The 27,241-nt window shown below is 43.6% G+C and overlaps 1 protein-coding gene across 3 annotated transcripts in view; it reads right to left on the reverse strand.

Annotated features, from left to right (window-relative positions):
- Positions 1-6,990: 6,990 nt before the first annotated feature.
- Positions 6,991-27,241, reverse strand: part of LARP6 (La ribonucleoprotein 6, translational regulator) — a 51,960-nt gene continuing 31,709 nt past the window's right edge. For 2 of the 3 annotated variants that reach the window (XM_057724360.1, XM_057724358.1), the window contains 2 exons: positions 12,343-12,553; positions 6,991-8,557 (listed from right to left, as the gene is read on the reverse strand). In XM_057724360.1, coding sequence (XP_057580343.1) covers positions 7,490-8,557; positions 12,343-12,553 — 1,279 coding nt within the window. In that variant the 3' untranslated portion in view covers positions 6,991-7,489. The remainder of the gene's footprint in view (positions 8,558-12,342; positions 12,554-27,241) is intronic. The other variant, XM_057724361.1, reaches the window with a different exon arrangement.

Here is a 27,241-nt window from a genome sequence, read left to right on the forward strand (position 1 = left end):
TTACAAAAAACATAGGGGTAGAAGAAAGGGTGAATGAAAACCTGGTATGTGGGAAACTATAGGACAACAATAAGTTTATTCAATAAATAAATTGCAAAAGAGAAAAAAAAAAACCAATCTGGCATGCCAAAGTGTTAGTTACACAGATGTGTTCACTTGAGGACATTTCAGCAAGCTACAATCTTATGATAAGTGTACTTTTCCACAGCCTGTTATATTGTAATAAAATCGTTTTTAAAAGATGAAGAAAAAACACCTAGGGATTTCCCTGGAGGTCCAGAGGTTAAAACTCCATGTTTCCACTGCAGGGGACAAGGGTTCAATTTCTGATCTGGGAATTAAGATCCTGCAGGCCGTGCATTAAGATTCTGCACGCTGTGCAACGCAGCCAAAAACAAAACAAAACTAAAACAAACAAAAAACTGCTTAATAGAGAAATAAGAAAACTCACATCTCCATTTTTTAAAAAAAAGCACCTAAATTCAAACAGTTACTAAGTATGGGTGACTAGATTATGGCTGTTTATATAATTTTGTTTTTAATGTTGTTTTATAATGTTTAGTAATTGTTTTATAACTTATAATTTTATAATAGTATGTTATATAATTTATATAACTAATTACTATAAAAATGTCAAGTTGTGTTGTATTTATATATTTATAATTTTATAATTTATACAATCTTTAAAAATAACAAATTTATTTCAACAAAAGTTTTAAAAAAAAACCTTACCTAGCTCTTAATTATTAGAGATGCATACTGAAATATGTCAGGGTGAAGTGAATGAAATCTGGAATTTATTTTTAAATATTTCAGGAAAAAAAAAGATAAGAAAGGAAGGGAAAAAGGAAAGAAAATAGGAAAAGGTGAAATGAAATGTGTGGGAAAAACTGATAATTGTTAAATCTGGGAAACATCAGAATTTGTTATACTCTACTTTTGTATATGCTTGAAATGTTTTTATAATAAAAATAAAAATAAGTAACATAGCCTTTCACCCTCACCTGCTGTCATTTTCTACTACATTACATTGTTTCATTTTTTTCTAAACTATTATCTGAAACTATCTTGTTTGTTGGTGTATTGTCTGCCTCCTTCCAGAAGAATTACAAGCACCACAAAAACAGGTTGTATCTGAGCCATGTTGGCTCCTTTGCTCCCAGCAACTAAAACAGTTAAAAACGATGAACTTTACCAGCATCTTACATCTAATATGATTTCTCAAACAGGTGATGTGTTGTACTTGTTGGGTATTTTATTTTTGATATTATTTAAAGGATAAGATCTCAGGATAGCCTCACTTTTTGTCTCAAAGGGATCCCAGCTCTTCACATATGTGTCCCAGCTCCTGTCCTTGGATGGATGGCAAGATTTTGATGACGCAGAGACTACATCCTCTCCAGGAACTCATCACAATCATTTCACAGCCCCAAAATCTGGTCATTTGCCAATATGTAAAGGCATCAAAACCCAGAATTTTAACTGACCTGCTGTTAACATCCCCTGTGAGGTTGTTAATTTCAAAAACGTTGAGGTTTCATAGGTTCTATCTTCCTTACATTGTTTTAAGGCTATAAACAAAGAACAGATGGTACACTCTATAAATCTGCAATTACCAGCTTCTAATCAGTTCTCAGTGTCAAAGTCAGACTCCCCATCTTGTGGAGGGGCCTGTGCAACTCAGAATAAGCACGTTTCTCTTCCAAAGCTTAGGTCCTTAAAAGTGAAAAAACAGTTGACATTTCTCACGAATGTATTGTGCTTAAAATTAATCTACTTGTCAGTGTTATTTATTTTCTCTTCTGGCTTGTGAGTCTGTGGACTTGTGGTATTAGAAGAATCACTTTTGGATGAAGAAAATATTCATGTTCCTAACAGTTACTATCTGTTCTCTCTGAAGTCTGCCCAAGCCCGTAGAGGTGACATTTAGAGACACAGTACATTTGTGTAATTGAATTCATCTGGGCACTTGTGAATTGGGTTGGCGCTTCAGAGTGTACTCCAGGTGCTTCAGGGTGGGACCATCACCCTCATTTTACATTCAAGAGAAGCAGCTTGGGTGGTCTCTTTGTCCACATTTCCAAAAATCTCTACTCCATCACTAAGTTCGTCTGCATCCGTCCTAGGTACTCATGCTGCTTTCAGATTCCTCAGTGGTTCAGAGCTCAGGAGTCCCCATTTCAAACTTAATCATGCAAAATATGCTTTTCCATACCTTATGATGAGACATATAGACACTCCAAGGTCAGGACAAGGTGAAATTGTCAAACAGTGCTCAATTGTAGAGTCCTTAGGAACTATATGGCCTGCTTGGATGTTCAGAAACACTAAATTTATATTACCATGTACAATATTTTTAAGACTGAAGAAAGTAAGTTTTTATTCAGTATCCATTCAACAACTATTTCCTGAGCTCTGGCCGTGGGCCAGATGCTATAAGATATGTTGAGATAGTGGTACTTACCTCCTGGTTCATAATCCGGCAAAAACAACTGTTATAAGGCAAAGTGATTACTGCTATAAATAAGTCTTTCCCATCCTTATTAGGATGAGCTTATGGCCAAGAGTTATAATTACGATGAATTTTAGGGAGCTATTTCTTTATGCTGGAGTACCATCCAGTATCCCCTTTAATCCTTACAGGAACACTGACGTTGTAGGTATTATCACTCTCGTTTTGCAGATGAGGAAACTGAAGCTTAGACAGATGAGACAGACCTCATAGTTTGACAAGTGGCAAGACTGGAGTTTAGGGTCTTTCTTATTCCCCAACCATGGGAGTGTAAGTGGGACTCTGCAGGTGCCTGGTTACGTTCCCTTTAGACAGGGCTATGTCTGGATTTGGACACTAGAGGGCACTAAGAGAGTAATGAGAAGACTGCCTCTGGGCTACCTCTCTGAACAGCTACAACAAATGGACCTTCCCAAATTCATCTTTGAGGGTGAATTAACTACAACTGCAATGGTGAGAAGGCAGGCCTGAACTGACTGCACATTCCAGTTACAGAAAAGGGCAAGGATCACTCTGGATTCATCTTTCACCCAAAGCACTTCAGCGCGCTGCTTCTTTTACCCCTAGTAGGGAATGTTTGTGGAATTTAATTGATGTCTGTGTACAGTCACAACACACGACTCACTTGCTTCTACTCATCCTATAGCTGAATCCGAACCAGGGCTGTTGTGCAAACAGCTGCTCAACTAGAAATTGGTCCAAGTGAAAGTAGCCCAGTTCACCCATGAGCTGCATACACACTCCTGACATGTCCCCCGCGACCTCATTTCTTCCAGCTCCCAGAGCAAGGAGTGGCTGTCATAGACCCCACTCCATCGGCAGCATCACAAGGACTGATCCATCAGCATGACTGTCATCCTGAAAGATGATGCTTCACGAGGAGGAAGTTCTCAGGCTGTCACTTACAGGATTAGCTCTTCACTAAGGGAAGGCACACTCAGCAGTATCAGTTGGCTTTGAAAACACGGTCAACACTCCCTGCTGTTTCAATCCTTTCCTCCTTAGAGCTTTGCCATTAATTTCTAGGTAGCTTTTCCAGCATGTTTACAACTCGAGTAGAATATGTAGCAGAAAATTACTGGAAAAAACTGGTTCACATTTTAGAGAAAGTATTTAAAAATAATCAGTGACCAATGCGTCTTCAAAAAGTACTTTCTCATGTGGTTCAGTCCCACATGGCAAAAACCAAACACAGTCTTTTTAACCCGGCCACACCCTGGGGTGATGCAATAGCAATAAGATACAGGCACGGCCATGCTTCTGGACATGAAGCTGGCAGGCAGCTCAGGTCACCCTACGGTCCAACAGGCTATGGATCAACCGAGTTAACGTTCAGAGAGACTGCCCTCCAAGATGCACAGCACAGCAGGAATCTGAGGCAGTTTGGCCCTTATTCTACACTTAGGAAAGCAGAAGCCGGCAATTTTTTTTTTTTAAGTAGGGAAATGATGCACACAGAATGCTCCTTTAGGAGGAGGAGTTTGGCGGCACAATGAGGGACGGATTAAAGGACGGAAGACAGGGAGGAGGGTGTGTGGCCGTTAGTAAGCACACGGGGAGGGAAAAAGAGTGTAAGGAACATTTTAGGGCTGGGACCAACCGCTCTGAGCTGTTGACTGAGTGTGGGGGAAAAAAGGAAGACCATATAAATATGACAAGCTCACACTCCTTGAGCATTTCCTGTGTGCAAGTTAGCAAGCATTCTACAAAAATGAACTCATTGAATTCTGACAAATTGGAGGTAGGAGTTATTATCATCCACCTTTCCTGGACAGGAAGCTGAGGCACAGAAAGGCCAAGTCACTTGTCAAAGGTCACTAGGATTTGAACCCAGGTTGTCAAAGTCCAGAACCTCCATTCAGCACATATGCTACAGAGTCTCTTCTCCAGTCTGGGGGACGCGGAAGACAGTGACATCACTGGGCTGAGATGGGAGGTCAGGAGCAGCAGGTGTGCGTGCGGGGGTCGGTGGGGGTGGGGGCAGGGCAGAGAAGGTGGTGTTTTGGACGTGTGTGGAATGTGGATGTTCTGCCAGCACCTCAAGCGGAGATGTACAGCAGGCTTCAGGTCCCAACGTGGAGAGGGAGCTGGTTTTCATTAAAAATAATGAGACATCTGTAAAAATGCTGTTGGCTGACTTTCCCAGTCAAGCTATTCCAGAACGTCCTGCTATGCTCACAAACAGGAAGCCCATGCCCCAGATGAAGGTTTGGCCGGAGATTTAGGAAGATCAGGTTCATCAGGAAGGTGGCTCAGGGTCTCTGGCCGCACGGAGGTCTACAAAGGAGACCACACCCCAGCCTTGAAGGAAGAAGAGGGATCGGTGTCTCTGAGACTCCCTCAGTTTACCCCAGGTCCCCTCCTCGTTCCAACGAATCACTGCTTCTCAACGCTGCCTGCTTATCAGAATCACCCAGGGAACTTTAAAAACCAGTGGCAGCCAGGCTGCACCCCAGAACCAGTTCAATCAGACTGTGTCAGCGGGGACACAGGCAGTTTTAAAAAGCTGTCTAGGTGACTCCCACGTGAGGCCTGGGTTACGCATCAGGGCACAGAAAGAGGATGTGTCTTTGGAGATGATGAGAGAGAAGGGTAATGACTGACATCTAGAGTACTTTTCAGTTGATAAGGCACTTTCACATACATGGCCTGAGGGCCTCTTTAAAGGAGCATCTTATCCTTACCCACTGGTTGGAAGGGGAAACTGTGACTCAAAAAGAGAAAAGACTCGCTCAAGGTCAAACAGTTACTTACCAGAAAAGCCATGACTAGAATCCAGATCTGCTGACCTCAAATTCAAGGTTCTTTCATAAAGTTACATGGGGCAATGCTGCGGACAAAAGGCCAAGCTCATCTGTATTCACAGAGAAAGGTGAGAGTGTAGGTAACTTTTCAAGTAATTCTGATCCACAGGAGTGACCCTTAAAATAGAGCTGCAGCTGTGTGCCAGGGTATAAAGGGGTGGCACACCCAGAATGCAGCCAGGCCAGTAACAGCTAGTGAAGCCCAGATGTCCCATTGGCAGGTGGTTGTGGGAAGGACCAGGCAGAGTGCGAGTGGGATTGAGGGTAAGAGAGGGAGGCCCAGGGCAGGACCTGGAGTGGCACTGCCCAGGGTCAGAAGGCGTGGTGGCCTGGGCTCCAGATATAAACCTTTGGGCCACCTACAGTTGTGGTGGTAGGAACAGCAAATCCGTGTCATTCCTGGGGGAATTTACCAGTTAGTAAGAATTCTTCTGAGACTTTAGGGACACACTATCTTACTAACCAGATAATAATCACCTTCTAATTTGTACAGTTGTATAATTAAAAATACACTTCCTTTTTCCGTTTTCACAATGACCTGAGGTATTATCCTACCTCAGAAGCTTCATGAGTAAGACTGGTATAATAATACCTCGTAGGGACACTGAGAGGTTAAATGAAAGGATGTGTCTAACCAAATGCCTAGCACATAGAAGGTGCTGAATACATATTAGCACCATTTGTGGCTGCTTCTTTTTGGAACGTGGACGGTGAGGTTCCACATTCTGAGTCCCGTCCAGTGGTTAAGAGTGTGGGCTCCAGAGCCAGACGGCTAGGTTCAAGCCAGCTCCACTGTTCATCTAGCTCGTAAACCCTGGACAGCTTATTTACCCACATAAAGCTTCTGTTTCTTCCAGTGTGAAATAGAGACAACAGGTGAACCTTTCTTGTGTGGTGGTTGGGAAGATTAAATGAGATAATGGATAGAAAACTCTTAGCATAGTCTCTGGTATCCAGTCGCTGTTCAATAGTTATTAACAAATCCCATTAAACGTGACTTGCCTAAAATTTCCCAAATAGCAAGTGGATAAGTCAACCCTGGAATCTAGGCCAGCGCCCCATCTGCTCCACCCAGGCAGCTTCCACTGAAAAGGGCCTAACACTGATGGAGGGCTGACTGCATCTCAGACCCTGACTTCAAGGCAAAGCACTTCACAGGGTTACCACGAGGCTGAGAGGGGTGAGTAAGTCTCTTAAGGTCACAGAACTAGTAAGCTGGGGATATGGGACTCAAACTGTCTGACCTCAAGTCCCACAACCATTGTCTATACTAGTGGCTCTCAGGTTCTAGCGTGCACCAGAATCTCCTGAAGCGCTTGCTAAAATCCAGATTCCAGGCCCTTCTTCCAGAGTTTTTGACTCAGTCAGCCTGAGGTAGGGCCTGAGAATTTGCGTTCCTAACAAGTTTCCAGATGATGTCAACGCTGCTGGTCTGGGGACCACATCTAGAGAACCTGGTCTATACTAAGCTGCCTTTGTTCGCTTCGATTCTTTGTGATGAGAGACTGTGGTGCTCTAACATCTGCACAAACTCTGCTGACCTCTCAGGCTGCCAGGAGCCCCAAGGAGAGCCCTGGGGCACATTCAGGAAATGTGTCCCCGTTAAGCTCCTCACAGCCCCAGGACACCTCCCACAGCCTTGTTAGGCACAGTCTATGGGTTCAGAGCCAGCACTCCCAATTAGGTGTTTTATTATTTATTCACTTGACAGGAAACATACATTTGATCATATAAAACACCATGCTACTGGCTTAACTAGTTGCTCTTGTACAACAGAACCCCTCTGGGCTTTCAGGAAGCCCTTGCATGTCCAACTGAGGATGGCTCAGTCACTGGAGAGGAGAACTTGCCCCGAAGAAGAGACCCGCTGCCAGGCCCTCTCTGGACAGCCTCTGTCCCACAGCCCTGTAGAGCCAGCCATTCACACACATCAGGCATCAGCAAAATAATGGTCATGCTGGGAAGAATGGGTGTTCTGAACTAGAAGAGGGTCTTAAAACCAGAGCATACCAGGCAATTCATATATATTACAAATATATAAATTAAGAGGTCTACACGTATACAAAATCTTTCAAAGCGGACTTAATTTCATCCTATGTCATGCCAGGCATTTGTCAGAACCTTGAAAACAAAGGAGGTTTTCAGTGGAGCTGGTATGAAAAATAGAAGGAATTTATACACAGGCCCTGCTCCTCTCATGTCCACCATGGAATCCTCTGGTGTTGTCAGGGCCTCTGGGCAACCTCAGCACCCCTACAGGTAGCCCATCTGCAGTCTGCATCTTCCGAGAGAGCAGGGGACTTGCTCTGGGGCTCTTCTCCTGCGTCCCCATCTCGGCTTGGCGGCGCCTCCGAACCCAGGGGCTGCCAGAAGGGGTGACGCTGCTGTCTGAGGAATAATCCATGCACTTGCGAAAGATCTCAGGACTGGTGCTCGAGTTCGGCCTACCTTCTTCGGCCAGTGGGGACTTTCTGGAAACACCTTTGCGTTGAGCCAAGGGGCTGCTCCAAGGACTTGAGCACGGGGAGGCATTTGGGCTCAGAAAGAGATTCTGGTGGCCAGAAGGGCTGAGCTTGTTGGTGACCGCATGTCGCCGACCAGCCATAGGGGACGTGGGATTGCTCTCGGGGTCGGAGGAGCTGTTGGCGGAAGACTCGTCCCCCACGTACTGAAGCTCCTCAACTCTCCTGTTTAGGGATTTGTTCAGGTGGATGCTCGAAGTGGGCTCTTCGTCCTGGTTCTTTTCTTTGGATGGTTTCTTTTTGGGTGGCTTCATACCAATCAGGACAGCTTTCATGCTCTCCCTGCCCTGAGATTCTGTGATCATGAACTCGTGGGCTTTGATGGCCGCTTCCACCTCCTCAAATTCCACAATGGCGCACTCTTGTGTCCCCACCTGGCTGTACCGGCTGCTGATCCTCCGGATATCAGGGGGCAGCTCTCTCCCAGGTTTGAGGATTCGCACTGATGAGATGACCCCAAAGGTCCCGAAGAGCTTGAGCAGGTGTTCCATCACCTTCTCCTGCACCCTTCCATTCTTCTGAGGGGTGGTCAGGGTCCACAGCTTGGGGGACAGGTAGAGGTCATAGACCAGGAGCATCTTGCTGGGGAGGTTCTCGTTGGGGAAGAGTGGGACAGGGGTGGTCCTTCTCACCTTCCGGTGATCCTCATTCAACTCAAGGGTCACTGAGTACTTCAAGGCATGTGCTGTGGTTCTCCAGTCCCGTGTAAGGTGTTTCACCTGAAGAACACAGAATAAATCAGAAATGGTACCTATTGTCCTTGTCCTCCTGTGTCCTCTATAATCTTCCTCCTTTTCTTACACCTAGAACACTAGTATCTAGAATCATACTTGGTGTGTGCAGGCACTCAAAAACCTAGTGAGTGAACGGACACACTTTCTACAATTATGAACAAGGCAGCACAGTTTAGAGCAGTGCTGTGCAACAGATCTTTGCAAGGTGATGGAAGTATTTTTTCTGTGCAAGTTTAGAGGTTGAGCCTGCAGGTTCTGCAACAAGGCTGTTGGATACACAAATCCAAGGTCCATCTCTGACTGCCAGTAAGACCTAGAGAGTAATTCACTCTCTCAATACCTCAACTTCCTTATGTGTAAAATGGAGATGTTAATAATGCCTGCCTCACAGAACTGTCATGAGGATTAAATGAATAAATAAATATACACATATCTACACCCAGACACACATATACATATAAAAAACTTAGGATAGTGTCCAGCTCACAGAGAGTACTCAATAACTATCATGTGCTCTCATTATTCCAAATATTACGTACTACCATTTTGACAGGACCTGGAGATTTCACCATTCGCATCCTTCTCTGAAGTGGTGTTCCCACACTTCTGCAGTCAATACACCGAAGGTGCCAAAAGATCACTCAGTATCTCCTGAAAATGAGGTGGGCTGTTCAGCTGGGAATGAAATCCAACTTGGGTGTCAAGGAGAATGATGAAACAGTCCCTCGCTCCTCCTCCTTCAGTGGAAATTGTGTGTATCAATGTTGCAGCCCATGGAGGCTATATTTACACTGTAAAACAGTAATTTTCAAGAGGCCCACTTCCGGGGAAGGGAATGCCATGGAGAATGAGTCATTCCAAAGAAACAGTGGAGGTGGGTGGGGTGGGTAACCTGAGCCAGGAATGGCGAGATCACCGGGAGCCAGTGCAGCAGCTCTGCAGAGGCACCCTGACCCAAACAGGAGCTTCCTGGAACTCTGAAGGGAGGGCTCCCAAACAGGGCTGGGTGGGCGGGAGCCCTGGCAGAGCTCTGAGTAGTACCAGCAGGCTCCTTGAGAGAGGGCACTGTCCACCCTAGCCTGTGGCCTCTGGGTGAAACGGCCCAGACTGGGGCTTAGGGTACAGGAATCACGAGTCACCTACACACAGAATCAATGTGCTGATCACTGTGATACAGGCCAAGGACAGAGAGAAGCAGGTCCAGGCAGAGTCAGACTTCCAGTGGACAGTGTCAGATGAGGGATCCAGAAAGGATGACCACAGGACAGTGCCGGGTAGTGGGACTGTGGAGGTGAAACACAGGGAAGCCTTCTCCATCGCCAGTCAGGGACGGAACTCTCAGGAAGGGAGGGCAAGGAGTGCCTGGGGGAAGGCCAGGGCGGCCTTTTCAGAGGGCTGGAGAAGCTGGAAAGAAGCAGGACCCAGCACCGCCCGCCCAGAGCCAGGAGTCAGGGCCACTGGGAACTCTGTTAGGTCTGAGCGTCCCAGGCCTGGGTCTGTGAGCCTAGGGAAGGAGTGTCCAGGCACCGCCCAGGAAGAGGAACCAGGGAGCTGCCGTCTCTGTGCAATGACTAGAGCTTGGTAAGATTTTCCGAAACTTTGTGATTGCCCTGTTTGTCACCTTTGTCATATGTGTTTCCTATTATGATTAGCAGGAAATCTTTTAGAATGGAAGGGTCTTTGCTGTCATCTTGGAGGTGTTGGGGAGTCTGTGTCTACTCCGCAGCCAGTTTGCAACAGAGAACTCTCCCAAATAGATCCAGTAAGTGGCCACTTAAAAAGGAAAGAAAATCAGGCTCACATTCGGGGTCCCTGAGGAACAATAAAGGAACGTACAGGATGACTCAGCTGGCTGCTCCATTTTGGGGTCCCCCACGAGCCCCTTCCCTGCGGGGGCTTGCTCAGTGTTCTCCGGACATGTGTGATGCTGTGATTGACACTAAGGAATACATATATCTGGCCTTCATCCCTGGTGCTGGCACTGCGTTCCTAAAACCTTCGTAAATTCCTGTGTGATAAGAGCACAAGCAGCATGTTTCGTTCTAACAAGGCAGCTCTGGGTGGGCTCCTGGATAGGCCCAGTCATGATTTGAAGCTGGGAACTTTTAGCCCTGCCATTCTCCAGAGAGGGGAGAGGGGCAGGAGATGGAGTTAGTAATTGATCATGACTACATGCCGAAGGCTCCATACGAATCCCTAAAGCACAGGGGTCGCAGAGCTGCTAGGTCTGTGAACACATCCTAGGGAAGGTATCACTCCCCAACGTCACAGGGATAGAAGCTCTTGCACTTGGGACCCTCCCAGACCTTGCCCTATGCATCTCCACATCTGGCGGTTCATCCATATCCTTTATCATACCCTTTAATGAACTGGTAAATGTAATTTGTCTTTTCCTGAGTTCTGTGAACAGTTCTAACAAATAATCAAATTCAAGAGGGCGGAGGTCATGGGAATCAGAAGTTGTGGATCCCTGGGGACATGCTACTTGTGATTGGCATCTGAAGTGGTATGCAGAACCCTAAACCTGCAGGATCTGATGCTATCTCCGGGTAGACAGTGTCAGAACTGGGTTAAACTGTAGGACACCCAACTGGTGTCACAGAATTTCTCGGTGTGGGGAAAACCTCCCCCACGTCTGGTGACAGAAGTATTGTGAGGAAGAAGAGTAGGTTTTTCCTCTACAAAATGAAATGCCCCTTCTCATCTCCTGTACCTTGAAAACTCCTACTCATCCTTCAAGATCCTATTTCAATGTCACCACTTCTGGGAAGACGTCTCAATTCTTCACGAAGGGTTAGTTGCTCTGATCAGTTAGCTGCAAACAGTACTTTGTTCTTTCTATTGCAGTACTGTTGATGGTCATATTGTGATCCTTCACTGGTCTCTGTCCCTTATTGGACTTGACCGGGGCAGAAGGAATGCCATATTCACTTTCATATCCTGTGCCTAACACAGCACTCAGCATACAGAGCAGATATGTTTGATGAATGAATAAAGGAAAGAGACCGAGAGAAGAGAGCAGAGTATTCCAGCGGGTGAAGTAGAGGAGGAGCTCCGGGAGGCAAGCTCTCTGACAAAGTGCACAGGCGCCTTGGTTGGGACCCACTCATTACACATCCCGTTATGCAACAGGCCACGTGGGCTTCTCCATTCTAGTAAATACATTTCTCCCAAGGGAGACACAAAGTTCTAACTCCGACTGGCCTGTCAATGCTTCAAGAAGTAGGGAATTCACAACCCAGTTGCTGGATCTACACACAGAGACATACGGTAGATATCCTACGTCCCCATCTTATAGATGAGGATATTGGCATCACACAGCAAAGACGGCTGGAGCCTTGGAGAAGGCTCATCTCCCAGAGCTCCTTCCTCCTCTTATTTATTCAATTCAGCAAATGAAAAGCTTAGATTTCATGTAATTTGAGGCCTGGTAGGTGTCTCTCAAGGCACTGAGCCCCCTGTCCTGGCATAGCATCCTCCTGGCCACCAACTTGTCTGGCAAGAGTGCCTGAACTTTGCTAAGAACAAGTCATGTCATTTCATAACTGCCACCAGCTGAGGTCTGTCCCAACACCCGGACTCTTTTAATAGTGTGGGAGCATATTCTTAATAATGGTCCTAAATCCCATCTCTTGATCATTTCTCTCTCAGGGCTTGGAGAAAATAGAGAGTTGTCAGTTCCCAGGTTTTAAGGGGGTAAACAATATTTAGAACCACAACCCAAAGCACCTCTGAAATCCTCCAAGTGGTTTCTGGGAACAAAGCCTCACCTTTTTGAAGGACGTGAGGAGCTTGACACTCACATACCCCAGCTTGTTCCTCCTCACGTGCTTTAGCAGGAAGGCGTCCTTCTCCAGGTTTTCATCAGAAAAGTAGAATTCAATCTGATCTACCAGTTTCTTGATTAACTCCTCGTCTGGGGGCTGCCACTCCTGCTCCAGGTCCTCACGTTCGTTCTCACCCCCACTTGTCGTGGCGCCACTGAGACCAGAAGGGGACACGGGGTGTTAGGGGTTGAATTGTATCCCCCAAGTTTCATATGTTGAAGTCCCAACCCACCCCCCTTACGTCAGAGTGTGACGGTATCTGGAAAAAAGGTTTTGTAAATGTAATTAGTGAAAGATGAGGTCACACCAGAGTAGGGTGGGCCCTAACCCACCTCACACAGGGACAACACCAGGCAAAGGTGAGGGAAGAGGTCAGGGTGATGCGACAGAAGTCAAGGAATGTCTAAGATTGCTGGAAAACCACCAGAAGTTAGGGGACAGGCCTGGAATAGACCCTCCTCCAGCACCACGAGAGGTAGCAGGCCCCTGCTGACACCTTGATCTTGGACTTCCAGCCTCCAGAACTGTGAAGCAATACATTTCTGTTCTTCTAAGCCACCTGGTTTGTGGCACTTTGTGACAGCAGCCCTAGGAAACTGTAATGGGTCACACCTGAACTGAACTCCTCAGAAGTGAGAATCACATGGCCACAAGGGGACAGATGTTGCCCCCAACGAGCTAAGAAATCAAGCTTTTGTTTTTAACAAGGACAGAAGATCATTAAAAAAAGCCAACACCCTTGGGACGTCCTGGGTGGTTCGGTGGTTAAGAATCCACCTGCCAATGCTGGGTACATGGGTTCGATCCCTGCTCCGGGAAGATCCCACATGCCACGGAGCAACGAAGCCCGTGTGCCACAACTACTGAGCCTGTGCTCTAGAGCCCATGAGCCACAACTGTTGACCCTGTGTGGCACAACTACTGGAGCCCGTGCACCTGGAGCCCGTGCTCCACAGCAAGAGAAGCCACCACAATGAGAAGCCCACACACTGCAACGAAGACCCAGCACAGCCACTAAATAAACATTAATTAAAAACGAAACAGCAAAAAGCCCACAACACCCTCTATTAACATTTAGGTTGCTCTGCCATTGACACGCTGCTTCTCACACATAGTCCTTACTCCTCCCTCCCCACACATCCCGGTTTCTAGAGGATAGTTGAGCAGAGCAACTAAGAGTCCTGGTTCTAGAGTTAGGCTGCCTGGGTTTGAATCCTGACACCACCACTCATTAGCTGAGTCGACTCAGGCAAGGAACTCCACTGCCATACTTCGGTTCCATTAGCTATAAATCGGGACTCATGATAGTCACTTTCTTGATAGGACTGTGTGAAGATTAATAAATTCAGGGAAATATCTAGAGGAGTGCCTGACATACCCTTAGGGCTCAGTAAGCGATAGATACACTCACTTGTTCAGTCATAAGGGGCAGATATAGGATTCAGATTCAAACTTTCTGTCTCCACAGTCAGCACACGATACCTTCCACACTTTGTTGGGACACTGCACGGAACCTGGAAACAATCTCATTCACTGGGGGCCCTTCTAAATGACCCCCACCGCCACCCCCCTGCCCCCGAGCAGCTCCACCTGCACACGCTTCCTCTCCTTCTCTCCGAGAATATTAGGACAGGAGAACAAGGCAAGGAAATCCTCGGCAAAGCTTCTTTAGGAAAGCCAATCTTTCATGAAGAGACTATAAAATCTTCAAAACCATAAATATAAGGAATTTGTGATTATCCACATCGTAGTTGACACCATTATTAGAAGTTACCAAAGGTGAGTTCTCTTTTTATATTTAATTACCAAACTATATATTATATAAACACTATATTATTCAATAAAAAGATTGGTTAAAAATTACTTCCAGAGAAAAGAAAAAGAACTACTTTTCTTTATGGCAGTTTGATGTTTGAGAACATTGACCATTAGACCCAGAGCCTCCATCAACATGTTCTGAGCAGAAAGAGCATCTCCTGGGATGGATGCACATACCTAATCCCTCTAATGCATCCTAGTCTTCCTAAAGCATCCAAGGCACTTCCACTGTGTTGGGAGAACTTGCCAGGCTCCCAAAAGGGCTAAGAGAGTTCATATAAATAATCAACCAATTTAAAAAAAGGGCCCATAAAGTAAAAGAACCTATGATTGTGACAGTTTAAAGCCCCAAAAGGCACATACATATATGTTCTTCAACTGTAGCAAAATTTTCACTGGCTCGCAACGTTAAAAAAAAAAAAGCAATTGTGTAAGAGTCAAAATGAGAACAAAAGTCGAATATTCTGGCAGGAGAGAAAAAAACTAAATAAATTGATCTCATAGTTTTTCAAATTCAGAAATTACATTTACATAAAATACAGGCACTGGTTGATTTTAAAAATGAAGAGTTTTAGTTATTTGCCTGTAGAGAATCTGGAAACGGTTTTTAAAATAACTTACTAATGTCACAAGACAAATGTGTACTAAAGGAAAAAAAACAGTCTAAGAGACCAACTTTAAAAGTATGTTTTTTAAAAAGGCTTTTTAAAAATGGGATGATAAACTAAGGGAATATGTTAAGGCATCCCATTAGATATAACAGGTTAAGTGCAACTTAAACAGTAGATAAGGTGAATATTTTAGAAGTCTCTAAAGGGCAGCTGTGGCAGACACCAGTCTGACTCGCCCAACATCTAATAGCAAACTCTTTCTCACTTGCCCCCTTTACTATGGAGGTTATGAAAACTAAATGCTCACTTTCTCAGTCTCTCTTACAGGTGGTAGCCATTTGTCATGTTATGACCAAGAACATACAAGTGAAAATCTCTTGGCCTTGGCCTTGCCCCTTCCCCTTTTATCTGTTTTGAGTGTGCTTGTAATGGTTGGAGCTGTAGCAGCTATTTTACTACCATAAGGAAAAGGTCAAGAGAATCAGCTTGGGCTAATTTATTGACATTATTGGTTCTGATACTGCTGAGTTGCTGAACCAACTACTATAACTACCTACTTGCAGAATTATGATTATTACACGAGAAAGATAAAGTCCTATTTGTTTAATTCACTTGTTAGTTGGGTTTTCTACTACTTACAACCAAGTGCTAGGATACTAATGCTGCACTGAGAAAAGAGGTGTTCAAAACATGCCAAAGGAAATGTTAGTGGGAAAATCAATGAAATGAAAAAGGAAATGCAAGACGGAGAGAACAAATTTTCGCTTTATTAGAGAAAGTGTACACCCTAGATAGTAGTTAAAACAGATAGGTGGACTATGCCAGAGAAAATAACCACCAAGGCATAGGAAATTCTGGGTCCAGATGACAAGGATGACAGTAAGTAGCAGGGGATGGGGTGAGGTGTGTGACCGTGACCAGTGAAGAGTTTTGGGTGGACTCAGAGGTATAAGCAAAATGGCCTAACTTACTACAAATGGCTAGTATATCACAGGTGACCAGACCACCAAAGAGACCCACAGACCAATAAGGCCTACTTCTAAACCAGAGCAGTTGATGCTGTCACTAGAAGTAAACACACACAAAGAAAACATAATGGAAGGAAGACGATGCAATTTCTCACTTTCTCCAGTGCCTATTCTAGATCTTCCCATTCTTCCCAAGGTCAGCCAAGGGAAGACTTTACTCCCTGCAGATGATTCTGCCTCAGACTTGATTGAGAAAATGAAGTTCATCCAATCAGACTTGCCCAGACCTTCCTCAGCCTTGTTCTACCTGTCTGGACATCCACCAAAGAATTCATTTGCTGTATCTGGCCACCTTTACTCCATCTTGGTCTCTTGCTCCCGGCTGCAGGCTGGGACACAGCTGGCCACCTTCTTCTTGATATTATTCTCCTCCTGCGCTTATATGACTTGTTCTTTTCTGAGTTTTCTCCCCATTTGACTGTCCTTTCAGATTCTTCTTCCTCCTCCCATTTAGAAATGTAGGTATTCCCCAAGGATCTTTCCTTGGTTCTTCATCCCCTGGCAACCTCCACACTTCAGCCGCTGGTTGGCTCATCCAATTCAAGTCTGCCTCTCCTCCCACCCGTCCATCCCACTTTCACTCCTGAGTCCAGGCCTCAGTTCCTAACCACCTGCCAGACGTTTCCACATGGACAGCCTGATATTGCTTCAATATCAATATGTCCAGAATCAAGCTGTCACCTTCTGTAGGACTCAGCCTCAGGTAGGACCAAAGCCTATGCCTGTTTACCAAGAGACACTCTACCTGGGAAGGTTATCTTCTTTTCACACAGTCTCTCAGTAAATAATCCATAATGTGTTAGGAGCTGACTCTGTGTTAGTTATTTGCACCTGGTGAACAAGTAATCAGAAATTCCAGAACAGGTGGGTAGTACTGGGAGATGATAGAAAACCCCTGTGTGAGTGCAGAGGTGAGCTTCTTGCACCCAGAGGACCCCTCCCTCTGCATGGGTGCTGTCAGCAGCGACTGTGCATCTCCCAAGGGGAATCTTGGAAAAGCAGGAAAGCCTGCTTTATATATGGGAGGCTGCTGCACTGTTCCCTGGTTCTTGTAACAGCCTTTGAACACAAAAGACCATGAATCCTTCACAAACATTAAAGATGTTTATATCCTTTACATATGAACATTGGCAACTTTTTGTCAATGACAACATCCTATAATAACCATGTTATCTTCCCTCCCAAACTGTCCCGCAAATGACTTTCCCTATACTCTCTTCTATGTGCTTAGACTCAAAACCTAAGATGTATTTTTCAGCCTTCTCTTTTGCCCCCACGTTGAGTCAGTTATCAAGTGCTGATTTTATTCTGCAGTGTCTTCCATCTGTCCTCTCTTTTCCATTCCAACTGTTCTCATTACTTCTCCCTTGGACCCTATTAATAGCTCATCAAAAATAATTCTTAAGAGTTAAAGTAATGCATATACATAGAACAAACTAAAATAAAATAGTAGAGAACTTATACAGAAAGCAACAGTCCTCCACTCCATTCTTCTTTCCTAGATGCAATGTCTAGTCAACCATTTAATTCCTATGAGAGTTACCTTATCGGTCTATAAAATGAGTTCACAGCTCTATGTATCACTTGCCAATTTCTGAAATTCTCTGTTCATGTCCTATTAAACAAAATAAGGATTTGGGGTAATTGAAAAGTCTCTTCTTCCAACTTTTAAATTTTTATATTATTTTTGGGTTTTCTATTAGCTTTCTCTGTGTATTTAAATAATATGCTTAAAATTCTGTTTCTTATTCCACCAACATTAAAAAATATTTCTCAATTCCTCACAACATATGATGTGCATATTATTATCCCTCTTTTTCCTTCATCTCTCCTTACATTACCAACTTTCCACATTTTATCAGATGCGCTTTTATTTCATTTTGTCGTGGTTCATAATACTTATAGTCTGTTCTGGAACTACTGTTTCATGCTTTGTCTATAGATAGACACTAAACACTGAAAGTCAACCAGTTGTAGGTTATTATTATCACTATATAAACATTGGTCACTGCAGGGAGAAGGCATTTGCTAAGATTACAGTTCTCTTCTTAAAATCCTGTTAGTTGACTGACCATTTGGACTGATTCTCTATGTCTATTATTTTCTATCATATTGTCTGTCTTTACCTTTGTCTTTAATTTTTTTTAATAAATTTTTCTTTCTTTCTTTCTTTCTTTCTTTCTTTCTTTCTTTCTTTCTTTCTTTCTTTCCTTCCTTCCTTCCTTCCTTCCTTCCTTCCTTCCTTCCTTCCTTCTTTCTTGAATTGGGTCTTTGTTGCTACACATAGGCTTTCTCTAGTTGTGGTGAGCAGGGGCTACTCTTCATTGTGGTGCGCAGGCTCCTCATTGCGGTGGCTTCTCTTGTTGTGGAGCATGGGCTCTAGGTGCATGGGCTTCAGTATTTGTGGCACATGGACTCAACGGTTGTGACTTGCAGGCTCTAGAGCGCAGGCTCAGTAGTTGTGGCACACGGGCTTAGTTGCTCTGTGGCATGTAGGATCTTTCCGGAGCAGGGATCGAAGCTGTGTCCCCTGCATTGGCAGGTGGGTTCTTAACCACTGCACCACCAGGGAAGCCTCCTTGTCTTTGGTTTATATGGTAAGAGATTTCCTTGACATTATCTTCCAACCTTTCCAGTGAATTTTTAAAATTCAGTAATTATTTAGTCTTTAAAAATTCTTTTATGTCTTCAGATTGCTCCTTTTTAAGAGCATCCTGCTTTTGTTTTGTGGGTACAATATCTTAAATTCTCTCAGGGTGTTAACTGGCATATATATAATTTTTAACAGTCTCTTCTGTTTCCAACAGTGTTGCCTCTATATCCTCTGGGGTCAGTTTTTCCATTTAACTTTCATGTCATCAATTTTCTTCACGTGACTGGTAAACAAGTCATCTTTTTCTTTAAAAAAAAAAAAGAATGAAATAATGCCATTTGCAGCAAATGGATGGACCTAGAGATTGTCATACTGAGTGAAGTAAGTCAGAAAGAGAAAGAGAAATATCATATGATATCGCTTATATGGGGACGCTAAAAAGAAATGATATAAATGAACATATTTACAAAACAGAAACAGATTCAGACTTAGAGAATGAACTTAAGGTTACAGGGTGGGGGGAGGGTGGAGGGAAGGTATAGTTAGGGAGTCTGGGATTGGCATGTACACACCGCTATATTTTAAAAGGAGAATCAACAAGGACCTACTGTATAGCAAAAAAAATTTTTTTAATAAACTTATTTTATAATAGTTTTGGATTGACAGAAAAAATTGTGAAAATAGTATAGAGTTCCCATATATCCCACACCAGAATTCTTCTATTATTAATATCTTGCATTAATATGGGACACTTAATGAACTAGTATTGATATATTATTATTAGCTAAAGTCCATACTTTATTCAAATTTTCTTAGTTTTTACCTGATATCCTTTTTCTGTTTCAGGATTCCATGAAATATTACATTTAGTCATTGTGCCTCCTCTTTTCTCTTGGCTATGACACTTTCTCGGACTTTCCTTGTTTTTGATGACCTTGCTAATGCTGAGGAGTACTGGTCTGGTATATTGTAGAATGTTTTTCAAGTGGGATTTGTCTGATATTTTCCTCATGATTAGACTGGGGATATGAGCTTTGGGGAAGAGGACCACTGATGCAAATTTCCATTCTCATCACATCATATGAAGGGTGCATCCTATCCACATGGCTGCTAATTGTGGATGTTGACCCTGATCACCTGACTGAGGTAGTGTTTGTCAGATGACTTCACTGTAAAGTGACTCCTTTTTCCCCCTTTCCACATGGTACACCTTGGAAGGAAGCCCACACATAAGGAGTAGGGAACTATGTCTCCATAGCTATTCATTTTGAAGTAAGAAGTCTGGGTGGCTTTTCTTGGTGGTTTGTGCAGGCTCCTTCGACAGATGTACACTCCTCTTGCTTTTCTTCCTTAGGTGGTTCTGTATATATGGGTGGGGCACATGCCAACGGGCGGGCTCCGATTTAGAGTGAACAGGGAGGGAACCATTAAGTAGCAGCCCTGTATCAGGTACCAGCTCTACCTTAGCAGCCCTAGTTCACCACTTAGTTCACTCAATTCCTTTAGAAAATAATCTTGGGTTTTTTGCCCCTGGGAAGTAAAGGGTATATTGCCTGCTACCTTTCATTGGCAGGCAGAAAGGCTGGGCAATTGTTCTAAAAGAAAAATTTAAATTACCTCTCAGATATTAGCATCCCTTTCCACTCTGGCATCCTTTGCATATTTCCCAACCATAGCCTTTCTGGGGTTCTGTCTTCCCACCTCCTGCCACTTCCTGTTGTATTTTGGGCTACGGTCTCTTCCATTCTGTGCCTTATTACACGTTTTCAAGAACAGCTATAAAATGCCACTGCTCTGCTTTGATACTAATAATGTTTTCTATTTCCTATTAAATAAAATCCAAAATCTTTAGCACTTGATTCAGATTCACTTAGAATCCGGCTGTAACCAGCTTCCAAATTTATTTCTATTTTCTTGCAGAGCCTTCGCTCCAAGCAAATAAAAGACTTACAGTTCCCTGTATCACAAGGTTTCTGGACTCTGCCTTTGTGCATGCTGTTCCCATCTCCTTGAATGCCTTGCCCCTCTCTCTCAGGTCTGAATCCTAGCCACACATCAAGGTCCATCTCAAATGTAACTCTCCCAGGAAGGAAATCATTTCAACTTCTCCTAATACTTGTCTCTACTTCTATCAGAGCTACTTGTGTGCATATCTTACTAGTGCCCTGAACTCTAAGTTCTGGGAGAGTAGGATTCATATTGGTTTCTTTCATTCTAGCCAGAGCCTTGCACATAGTAGAATTTAAAAAGCATCACCAAGGTAAAGTGAACTGTTTCTGTAAGAGCAAATCACACCTATCAGAATTCTTTCGGAGAGATACGTGGTTCCTGGTGAATATGTTGTGAACACATTGTTAGTGGCCTTTCAAGAGGACTGTGAAAAGGTTTTACATTTGCATTACTGTTTTGCTTTAAATAAAGCATTATAAATTGCGAATGGTGATGAGTTCTTTCGTTATGAACAAAGCATAGAAATAAGGGGTACATTTCAAAACAGCTAACTGGGCTCCACAGACCAGTGTTAAAATATTAATTATATTTGTAAATGATCTGGAGAAATAAGGGTTGCTCACCAAGGCTGCTTTTATCATATAATTTCAAGCTACTCTGGATGTTAACTGAGTGGTTAATTAGATAACACCTTACGAAGGAAAATATCCAAACAAAAATGGTGGAGTAACGAGCTCCTCACTAAGACGTTCACTGCAGAAAAGATTTTTGGACTCATCATCTATCCTTGCAGATGGTCTAATATACGCTGGTTGGGTCACCAAGGCCAGGAAAATGATGGATAGCAACATGGAGGATACTGAACACGAAGGAAAAAATAACACTTATGAAAAACACTAGGGTCCAGTACCATTGTGTGACGTTCCATTTGACTCACCTCTAGAAAAAGATAATGCATCTGAAAAGGTTAAAAAAGGCAAGCAAACTCATAATGCAAGATGAAAACATGAGGGAAGATTCAAAACACAAAGGTTCATGATGACAGGTTGAAAACATATATAGGTATGTACCAACTCTGGAAAAGGCATCACGGCAACAACTACATTTTGGATGCTACTAGCAAAGGCCACATGCTATGCCTGGCTGGTCCATGGGTTCCTACACCTTCCTCTCTAATCCTGCTTTCTGCTATGCTGTTCTGGCATATTTCTTGGGGCCTAGGAAAAGTACAGCGAGTGGATGTCTCTCCAGGTCTACATAATGGTTTGTGGTGTGGAACAGAGATAATGTACACATGGTACTTCGTTCCACATGTGGCACATAACTGGCATTAATAAATGAACACTTTTGTTATCATCATCCAGAACAAGGAAAAGACAGCGGCGTGCAATGGCCCTGGAACATCATGAGGAGAAAGAAACCTAGATGTTTTTGTATGTTAAATGAAGAGCAGGTGTGCTCAGTGGTTTTACTATTCATGCTAAGAGCTAGTATTATAGTTTTAAATCATTTTTATACACTGTAGGACAAAGCATATAAGTAAATGTGTTAATGTTACTAGGAATCAAGATTTTCAGTATAAAAAATAAAAACCCCTGAAGTGTTAAATTTGAATTGGAGTTATCAACATAAACTTGTTTTTAAAAATATATATATCTTAGCTCCGTCTCTTGAAAGGGCCTGAAAGCAATGCTGCCCCAGTAGAAATCATCACTTTTAATTCTAGACCTTGGTTTATAGATACCTTTCACCTAGTATTTAAAAAACCAGGGATTCCTGTAGAAATAGATGGATTCCACGACAGAAGTACAAATTAAGCCTAGAATATCTAGTATCAGAAAGCAAAGAAGACATACAGATGGCCAACGGGCACATAAAAGATGCTCAACATCACTAATCATCAGGGAAATGCAATCAAAACCACAATATTACCTAACAGCTGTCATAACCACTATTATCAAAAAGACCACAAGTAACAAGTGCTGGCAAGGATGTGGAGAAAAGGGAACCCTCATGCACCACTGATGGGAATGTAAGTTAGTGCAGCCACTATGGAAAACACTATGGAGATTCCTTAAAAGTTAAAAACAGAACTACCATATGATCTAGCAAGTCTACTCCTGGGTATTTATTCAAAGAAAATGAAAATATTAATTAGAAAAGATATATCCACCCCTATGTTCACCACAGCACAATTTACAATAGCCAAGATATGGAAGCAACCTATGTATTCATAAACAGTTGAATGGATAAAGAAGATGCGGGGTGTGTATATATATATATATATATATATATTATACACACATACAGAGATATATACACTGTATATATATGTACCATATATCGCTGGAATATTGCTCAGTGATAAAAAAGAATGATATATTCCCATTTGTGACAACATGAATGACCTAGAGGGTATTATGCTAAATGAAATGTCAGACAGAGAATGACATATACTGTATGATTTCAGTATATGAAGTGATACGATTTCACTTATATGTGGAATCTAAAAACAAATGAACAAACATAACAAAACAGAAACAGAGAACAAAACAGGTTTAGAGAACAAACTGGTGACTGCAAGGGAGGGAGGGAGGTAGAGGGAGGAGAGAAATGGGTGAGGGAGATTAAGAGGTACAAACTTCCAGCTGCAAAAGATATGCATCACGGGTGTGAAATGTCCAGTGTGGGGACTATACTTAATAATTATGTAATATCTTTGGTGAGAGATGCTAACTAGACTTATCATGGTGATCATTTTGAAATGTATAGAAGTATATTGCATAACAGCAACTAAGGTAGTGTTGGAGGTTAATTATACCTCAAAAACAAAGTCAGAAAAAGAAATCAGATTTGTGGTTACCAGAGGCAAAGGATGGAGGAGAGATGGGGGAATTGGTTGAAGGTGGTCAAAAGGTACAAACTTACAGTTGTAAGAGAAATAAGTATTAGGGACGTAATGTGAAACATGATAAATATAATTAACACTGCTGTATGTTATACATGAAAGATGTTAAGAGAGTAAAGCCTAAGAGTTCTCATCACAAGGAAAAAACTTTGTTTTCTATTTCTTTAATTGTGTATCTATGTGAGATGATGGATATTCACTAAACTTACCGTGGTAATCATTTCAAGATGTATGTAAGTCAAATCATTATGCTGTACACCTTACACTTATACAGTGCTGCAGTTAATTATATCTCAATAAAACTGGAAGAAAATAAAAATAAACATAAACTGAGGGGAAAAAATAAACTGGGGGGGAAAGGCAAGGAAGTGCTCCTTTCTGCTTGCCTCTTTAAGAGGAACTCTTGTTCAGTCCCAGGTGATCAGGACAAGTTCTATTTTACATAAGAATGTCACCTAATAAATATACAAAGGATGATAAAAGAAGAAAATCACCAATATGTAATCCCCAATGAACTGACTCAAGCAAGGATCATCAGTGGATAACACCATTAGGTGAAAGGTCGTTGGTGAAACAATATTCACAAGAAGCCCAGATGTTACTTGTTAATCACAGTGGCCAGATCACCTTAACCCAGAAGTCAAATTTAGCATCACTAACGGTGGATGCTGCCTGAGGTGATGCAACAAGTTCATGGTAGTGCCCACAAAGCGTTCTTGCCAAAAATGCTTAACTGAATCTAATCAAGCCTTCAGCGCTAACTTGAGTTTATGGGAAACACATGGTACACATGAGCAAGTTAAACTAGACGATGAGAATATAACCAGACCAGTTCAAACTGTGAAACATTCAACAAGACATCTGGGCTCTTATTTCTAAAATAGGAAAGCATTAAAAAAAAAAAGTGGGGATGCTCTAGATTAAAAGATTCTAAGGAGATATAATAGGCAACTGTCTCAATCTGGGGTTCTGGTTTGAAGGGAAAAAGAAACAGTTGTAAAATACAATGTGGGACAATTGTGGGAAACATGAATATGGGACTTGGCTATTAGATAATTTTAGGGATTATATTAGGGGATTATTGTTAATTTTCTTAGTTGCAATAGTAGTATTACAATTTTATAGGAGAATGTCACTCTTAAGAGCTACAAAATGAAGTACTTAGCGTATTTCTTGTGTACAGCACACTTTAAAATAGTTCAGGAAAAAACACACACTATATATCCATCAAACAAATATGGCAGAATACTAACAACTGTTTAATCTAGATGGTAGGTATACAAATGCTCACGTTACTACTCTTTCACATTTTATGTCTGAAATTTTTTATTTTAAAAAGGCGAGAATAAAAGAAAAGATCTTTTTAGTGAGCAAGATGGGGGGGTAAGACTAGTGAACATTTGGAGGTTAAAAGATTTCTCCTTAATTCCATTTATTCCTCCTTCCCCAGGTATAAGTCAGGTATTGGGCTAGGTACTGGAGATGTGGAGAAGATTAAGACACGGTTGATGCCTTCAAAGATCTCACTGTCTAGAAGAGGAGAAACACACAAATACTTCAACGTGATGGAGTGAGTGCCATGATAGAGACACATATTCATTCAATAAATATTTATAGAACACCCACTACGTGCCAGGTGCTGTGCTGGGTGCTGAGGATACAACGAGAACGAGGTAAGTGTGGTCCCTGAATTCATGGAGCTCATATTCTTATGAGGGAGACAAAACCATAGAATTACAATTGTGGCGTGTACAGAGTAGTAGTGCAGCAACACAAAGAAGAGAAAACACAGTCGGCTTTGGGGTAAGCACTGGGGCTGGTGGGGATGAGACAGCAAAGTTTTAAGGCGACTAGAAATTAATCAGAGGGATCTGAGGTAGGAGCGCAAAGGCCTGTGGACACAAAACAGCACCCTGTGTGCAGGGACTAGAGGGGGGTTGGCACTGGGGGAGCACGAATTGCTGGAACAGGCAGGGAAGGAAGCAATGGGCTGAGGGATGATGTGGGTGGATGCCCACCTCAGCGAGTGGGTTTAGGAACTTGGGCTTTCTGCTGCAGGCTCTGGGAGCCTAGAAGTGTTCACACAGGGCGGTGGCTGCTGTTGTGTCAGGCTGCCCAAGCTGGGGACAGAGTGGTTCCTGTTCTTGGCTGCACTCTCCTTGTGCTCTGGATGTTTGCCCGCTGGGCTCTGTCAGCTCCACCACACTGAAGAGCCCCAGGGATTTTCTGGGGTCAACTTTATGCCAGTGGGCAGCAGGAAAAGCTTCAGACTGGATGCTCCAGCCCCTGGAGCTGGTAGAGAAGGGTGGCTCTGGAGAGAGTGTTGGCAGTGAGGGTAAGAACTCCACTCCCCCCGCCCCCGCAAGAACCGATCCTGTACTTCTAGATCTCCATAGAGGTTCCCAAGAAATAAGTAGGGCTCTAATCGCTGCTAATGGTACAATCTCAAAATGTAGTCCCCAGGATAGGGGACAGCTCTTTGCCACAGTCACAGGCAAATAAAGCCAGCAGAATAAGCCACTCTGGACTATTTTACACAGCCTCTGAAATGATTTGACTAGGCAGCTGCCTTCTCAAGACTGTGAGATGTCAGTGACTCATTATTTTTATACTTTTAATACTCAGCACACAGCTGAGTGAATGAATGAATCAGACTTTACAGTAAAGTGCTGATATTATGTACTAACCTCTTGTGTCATCTGCTGCGGCCCAGCTTTCCTGCACTAAACCACTGGGCTGGACTTTCCTCCTCGAGGACCCCTGTCTGAATGCCCTGAAACTCCGGGTCCTTTAATCCAGACCTCTTCCATTAGGGAAGGGTCAGGCCGTGAGGGGGATCGGCTCTGGCCCAGGATCCTCGTGCCCTTGAGTTGAGTATTCTCCCAGTGGAGTAAATATATGCCTGCCAGGGAATAATCCTGCATAGCTCTGACAGCTCAAAGCATGTGCACAGAGGACTCAATAGATGCCTCTTGGAATTTCCCAGAATTTGCAAGCTCTGTCACTGCCTTACTCTCATTTCTATGGATGCTCCATACTGCACCTCCTTTCAACAGCAGGAATAAAATCACAGTCCAGAAAGGCCTGGGTGTTGGTGGACACAAGACTTAGATCTCGGGACTTCCCTGGTGGCACAGTGGTTAAGAATCCACCTGCCAATGCAGGGGGCTCAAGCCTGAGCCCTAGTCAGGGAAGATCCCACATGTCGCAGAGCAACTAAGCCCGTGCACCACAACTACTGAGCCTGCGTGACACAACTACTGAAGCCCACGTGCCTAGAGCCCATGCTCCACAGCAGGAGAAGCCACTGCAATGACACCCACACACCACAATGAAGAGTAGCCCCCGCTTGCCGCAACTAGAGAAAGCCCATGTACAGCAACACAGCCAACAAATAAATATATATATATATATATATAAAAGACTAAGCTCTCTGGCTGATAATAAAAGCTCAGGGCCCAGAAGCGAGGTTAGACAGGTGGTTTCTTGCACTATACCCATTACCCAGGAACCCAAGGTCAAGGCAGCAAGATGACGATGCAAGCTTGGGAGTCAGATGCAGAAGGTGCATGAAAATGGGAATCCCCTGGCAGGAGAGGATGAAGCAGCAGGCCGTGAACTGATCCCAAATCGGGGCAAATGGGCTCTGTACACCACGAAATCGCTCCTCCTCAGAGCCCCCAGCAGCAAGTGTCAGTTGTGCCTACTCTGTCCCCCACTCCCATATGGACTGACAAGCAGACAGGGCAATGGTGGCAGTGAAGGCTAGGTAGGACCACTCTCATGGGGAGGTGGGCCAGCTTCGGAAGTGAAGATTGGGCTGGGCTAGGCTTTTTCGAGGGTTTTGGGGTGAGCTCCGGGAGAGAGAGTCTCCTTCTGGGGAGGAGATGGTGAGGATGGCCCAGGAAGGACTTCCCCCTGGTCCCAGGGCATG

The sequence above is a fragment of the Hippopotamus amphibius genome, chromosome 2 (assembly GCF_030028045.1).
Source record: "Hippopotamus amphibius kiboko isolate mHipAmp2 chromosome 2, mHipAmp2.hap2, whole genome shotgun sequence".
Lineage (NCBI taxonomy): Eukaryota > Metazoa > Chordata > Mammalia > Artiodactyla > Hippopotamidae > Hippopotamus > Hippopotamus amphibius.